Here is a 6000-nt window from a genome sequence, read left to right on the forward strand (position 1 = left end):
ATCTTCTATCTGTCCCCATATTATATTCCAGGTCCTTGTCCTCCCCAAGTTTATATCCTGTCTTAATCTGGAAGTCAAAAGAGCAAGAATATTGTCCTTTTTAAGGAGCCGTTAAGGAACCCTGCGAGAGCAAGTTAGAAATGTCTAGAGTCAGAACAAGGCTTTAATTTAATAAGTTACTACTTACTCTCATCAGCTCAACTGTCGCCATTAAGATTTTCCAGACACTGTCTAGGCTTTTTCAAAGATCCTTTATTTTCACTTTCTCACCAAATCTCTATGGCAGAGTTTCTCAATCTTTTTTTCATTATCATCAATCCCCCCTTAAGGAGCCTTTTTGGACAGTGTTTTCCTAATCACCTCCCACCATGAGACGTTAATGCTACAGATATATTGTCTATCTGTTTTATGTACTGGCCCTTTGGAGGACCACAAACAGCGGTAATAGCTAAGATTTTTTCACGCCCTAAAATCCAATTTTGCTCCTTTTGGGCAATACTGCCTCTCTTTGAGAACGCATGCCCTGTAACACCTAAGAATAAGCTGCCTCTTAAAAATTCCCTAAATTAACAGCAAATTATGAGTGTTAACTTTTTTTACTCTGTATATAACAATTTTTTTTTAATCTAACTACCTTTCCGCCCTTCCTATTCTTGTTTATAAAATGAGATTGATGGTGAGGAAAGTATTGAAAAATCTGAACTAATCAAAACGTGTGTGTGTGTGTGTGTGTGTGTGTACTGTTGGGAACCGTAAAACAGCTTTAGCTAAAATACGAAAAGATAAATCCAGGGTAGTTTTTAAAATTTTGATTAAAAAAAAGCATTGCTTATATAGACTAGACAGACGTACAGAGTTTTAACAATGAAAACTAAAATCAGACTACTCTTTTCCAAAGAAAAAAAAAAAATTATGAGTTGCATGACTTGGTTTTAGTTGAAATCTTGAGTTACTGGGCAATGGTTACATACTTTTCATTTTCTGTCCTTGACTTCTTGTAACTGATACTTTGGAGGCTGAGGATTACAAAATTATGGCTATGAAGTCATGCAAATTATAAATGGCATTTTACTCTATGCAGCTGAAAGGGCATCTAAAGTGCAAATATTAACAAATCTAAAAATTCAACTAGGAGAAGATCGTCTCATAACACTAATGAGTGAAGTAAAACTATAAATCATTTTCATAGGTGGTGATTTTTATGGGAGGTGATTAGTTTGGTCTTGAGCCTAAACCTTTTTTTTTAGGTTTAGTAAGAAAATGTTGTGCTTTAACTAAGATGGAAGGTTATCAAAAATGCACTGCTAGAGTATTTTATATAAAAACACTGTGATAACATTATTCCATAAATATAGGGGGTCTCTGGCCAGGAGGTGATTCTCTGGCTTCCTGTAGGCCCTCTACACACTTACAACACTTCAGATGACTTGAGCACACTGAGATCCACAGTCTACTTGTCAACAAAAAATATAATAGTGTTTTTGTGTGTTTCAAAGTCCAAAAGCCTTTCAGTGAAGTCAAATTGAGAACATACCAAGAAAGAAACTGATAAGGAAGTAAGATGGCTAATACGAATTTACCAGAGAACAGTCAAATGTTGCCAGCTCAAACAGTGAAGTCATTAAGAAGACCTTGGTGATCTCTTTAGGGGATGTGTTAGAACTTGAAGCAAGAAGACGGAGAGAAAGATATTACTGATGAAGGAAAACAACAAAGACTTATGGGTCAGTTCAGGTAGATGGCAGAAAACAGCTGCAAATTACTGGAAACATCAGCTGTAGTTGAGAATTGAGGAATAAATCAACCTCAGATCTTGGTGGAGACGCAGAAAGTAAATAAATTCTATTAACGTCTCTGGGACCCAAGGGCCCAGGTGTCCTCTAGAGAAAAGGAAAACAAACAAGGCTGCTGGGACCTTGCTTAGGTTAGCTGTTTAAAGAGCTCTGCTTCTTGCAAACAGTTGAAAAGCCTTCTATGCAAGGAAACTAATAGCAGGATCCTGGTCCCCCTGTGGTACGCATGAAACCCCAGAAGCCCTATTCTCCCAGAATCTGAGTTTCTGAGCCACACTTCACCCCAAAGGGAAAGTCAATTCGGGGACGAAAAGGGCAACATATTGTACACCGCCACCTCCTCAAAATAATCTACAAAGGTTTTCGCTCTGTTTCATATACGACTGCGGGACTGAAACGCATCATTCCCTCCTCCCACCAAAACAATAAAGGTCAAAATAAATCACCCAGACAAAGCCACTCCTGAGTTCCTCCACCTATCAGAAATGCCCCATCGACCCGAGTTTCAAGTTCAAAAGATTAAGAGCCTGATCGAGGGGCGGCGCAGCCTGCAACTTTCTGCGACTCCAGGATCCTGGGATCAGTGACAACTGGTCACCAAAATGACTGCTCTAGGGTGCAGCGAGAAGAGCCACCTGACCCATCCGATCCCCTCCAGCAAGCGTCCCACACCTCCGTCCCACTCCGGAAAAAGGGGCTCCCTCAGCACTGGGGACAAGCACGAGACACCGCCACCCCCACCACTCTGCATTCTCCAGACTTCATTTGAAAAACTTCAGAGAGAAGGAAACAACCACGACGACAACAAAAAATGTGCTTTTTTTCAATTTAAAGAATAATAATAAAATCTGAGTCTCTTACCATCTCGCCTGAGGTTGGCGCTGCGCAGAGCTTTGATGGATGCGCTCTGCGGAATTGCAGAAGCGTCCCGATAGCTGCAAAAGTTTGCGCAGACTAGAGTGTAGATGAGGATGAGCCGGTGCATTGGGATCAGCGACCCAGGGACAGCGCCGCTCCAAGAGAAAGCCGGGGTCTGCTCCGGGACGGAGGCCACGCCGCGCTCTCGCCGCTGCGCTCGCCCCGCGCTTGCCGGGCCGCTGTTGCTAATCGCTGAGCTCTCCCCAAACTTCCTGCATGCTGAACTTTCTGAGCGCGTGTGGGTGCCGCACTTCCTTGTGGTGCTGAGAGTTGATAAATGGTGACGGGACAAACAACAGGTTGACGTTTGTTCGCCCCCTCCGGTGGCCAGCAGCTGCAGCACAGGCTGCAGGGGGCGGGCGGCGGCGGCCCGGGCAGGCGAGCGGAGCAGCCGCGTCCTCCGCCCCGGCGCCGGCGCCCCGAGCTGCGCGCACGCCCGCTCCCAGCCCAGCCCGGCGCGAGCGCTCCCGCGGCCCGGCCCGGCCAGACCCGCGCGGCCACCGAGCATGCCCAGTTTGACAGTGGGCCAGGGCTCTCCCCACCTCCGGGGGGTAAGCCCTCGTCCTTGGACTGGAAAGGGAGCAGAGAACAAGGTGGCCAGGAGGGAGTGGGAGAGGGTAGCTTCCCAGTACTTGTCCAGAGGTGACTGGCTCATCCACCCGCAAGACGGAGTTCACCCTTGGTGATGGTGGAGGTTAGGGAGGGGGACTAGAGCTGGAAGCGTTTAGTTTACAAATAACCAAAATCAGATTCTCCTTAGTCAAGATTTCACTATGCGAGAAAGTGGAAAAGCGCAAGGGCAAAGCAGCTAGGCTCTGAGTTTCCTTTGAGCGTCAGTAGGTGTGACCTTAGCTGAGTCAAGGTTCACTTGTGAGGGGGAAAAACAGCCCGTCCTTCCTATCTCCTAGGGCTCTAGGTGTGACAGGCCCATGTGGTGAAGCGTACAGTCAATCGTCACGGGTGTTTTTATTTGCCCCCTCCCAGCCCCGCACAAGAGAAGGGGCTGGAGGTCAGGGTGGGGTCGGGCAGGGACAGAGTGGTAAGATGAAGAAGTCAAGAGAGAACACTGTGTTGTCTTCACAGCCCTTAGTAAGAGGCAGGGAACATCCAGGCCTTTGGCCTCCCTCCTTGAAGTATCTGGAAGCTTAGAGGTCCAGAGGAATGGCCTCTGGATTCCAGGAACTTCTACATCATACATTTATCTCCCTGGGGTAGGGAACTATATTTGGAACAGGAGTGTGTCTAGACTCTGCTGCTCACTGGTTTTGTCACCTTGAGTAAGTCATTCTCTTGAGCCTCACTTTCTTTACTTACAGCAGGAGAGTAGCAATTCTTGGTTTGTATGGTTGTGGTGAGAATTATATGAAATAATTTTAGTATGTGTTTTGCTTTGTTGGAAGCTGAAGCCAAATCCAAATTGACATAATTTCTCAGCTGCTCCCCTGTGAGCTCTACAAGAGATGTTTTCCAGTCTCTTTTAGGCCTTCCAGCTCCTGAAAGAGTGGGGTGTGAGTAGTAAGTGATATCCATACATAGAGAGCTGGAAACGGCTGAGAAGGGTAGAAAGTGAAGGAAAATATAGACTTGAGCGATTACACCATCCAACGCTGACTAGGCTACATGTGTTCTTTCCACATACTCGAAGATTAATGTGGTTCATCTCTTGGCATTTTTGTCCATAACAGTGTTTTACAAACTGCAACTGTGTGTGTTGTGAAATCAATTTTGCGAGCAGCATTATTATTTTTTTAAGACGTTACTTTTTAGAACAGTTTTAGGGTCACAGCAGAATTGAGGAGAAGGTACAGAGATTTCCCATATGCCCTCTGCCCCCAGACATGCATAGCCTCCTCCATTGTCAGTATCCCCCACCAGAGTGGTACATGTGTTACAATTGGTGAACCTACATAACCCATCATAATCACCAAAAATTTGCATTATGGCACACTCTTGAGTACATATGGTACACACAAATGTTACTTGATGGTTCACTCTTGGTGTTGTACAATCCTTGGGTTTGGGCAAATATGTGGTGACACATATTCATCATTACCGTATCATAGAGAGTATTTTTGCTTCTCTAAAAGTCCTCTGTGCTCCAGCATTATTTTTTAAATAAATAGAATGGAATACAATAGCTTAGAGATTTAATTATCAGGGTTCATTGAAGATAACATTAAATATTGTTTCATGAATATTTTGTTTCAAATACACACAGTGATATAAAAATTATTTCTGTGGGACATGATCAAAAAAGTTTGAAAACGGGGCCAGTGGGTGGTGTATTGGTTAAGTTCACTTGCTGTGCTTCAGCCACAGGGATTTGTGGGTTCGGATCCCCATCAGGGACCTATGCTCCACTCATCAGGCTGTGTTGTAGTGACATCCCACATACAAAATAGAGGAAAATTGGCAACAGATGTTAGCTCAGGGCCACTCTTCCTCAGCCAAAAAACAAAAACCTTGCAAGCCACTGGACAAAAGGCCTGCTCACATTGTCTCAAAAACATAAGAAATCACTGAAAGAGGCACCAAGGGGAGGTATAAAACCTGGGTTTTCATTCAATGGCTTATTCATTCAACAAGTATTAATTAAGCATTAGACTTTCCCTTTTGCAATGCCGTGGTCTAAAGACTTTGGGGATAAAATAGTGAAAACGAGTGATAAGGTCACTAATGCCTTGAAGCTTGCATTCTACTGGAAGAGAGAGACCAAAAACAAGTAAAAAGGAGAAGAGGATCAGAAATTGATGGGATAGGAGTGATGGCTAATTAAATTATATGATACCATTTTTAAAAAGTGGTTGGAAATGCTCATTAAATTTCATACCTAGCTCCTGACAAGAGAATATAGGAAAAATGAGAAAATGTGCAAATGGCTTATGTTATTATGACAAGTATGGAAATGCTAAAGAGGATTATTTATCTCAATATTGTATATAAAATATTGAATTTAAAGTATTCAAAATAGTGTTGTCCAAGATACTAATAACGTGCATTCACAAGGTGTTATGAATTCATAACATCAAAATTTTAGCTGAGATTAGTAAAGACCATCACATGTGTCAGCATGTTCTTGATCTTTAATGTCAGTAAATATCCAAAATCAACCATAAAATGAAAACATTAGGGAACTGTGCCTAACCAATTGTTCTGAACCTGGTTTTCCACATTACCTAATAATTAATTCTTACAAATTAGGTCAATTATATCAACTAAGATATCATTGTACACAGACTAGGTGTTTAATAAAAATAAAGAGGGCCGGCCCCATGGCAGAGTCGTTAAG

The 6000-nt window shown here is 43.3% G+C and overlaps 1 protein-coding gene across 2 annotated transcripts in view; it reads right to left on the bottom strand.

The window, feature by feature from the left end:
• Window positions 1–3145, bottom strand: part of PDGFD (platelet derived growth factor D) — a 214922-nt gene extending 211777 nt beyond the window's left edge. For both annotated transcript variants that reach the window (XM_046638132.1, XM_046638131.1), the window contains exon 1: window positions 2655–3145. In XM_046638132.1, coding sequence (XP_046494088.1) covers window positions 2655–2778 — 124 coding nt within the window. In that variant the 5' untranslated portion in view covers window positions 2779–3145. The remainder of the gene's footprint in view (window positions 1–2654) is intronic.
• Window positions 3146–6000: the final 2855 nt, after the last annotated feature.

This window comes from Equus quagga, chromosome 14, assembly GCF_021613505.1.
Source record: "Equus quagga isolate Etosha38 chromosome 14, UCLA_HA_Equagga_1.0, whole genome shotgun sequence".
NCBI classification, from domain to species: Eukaryota; Metazoa; Chordata; class Mammalia; order Perissodactyla; family Equidae; genus Equus; species Equus quagga.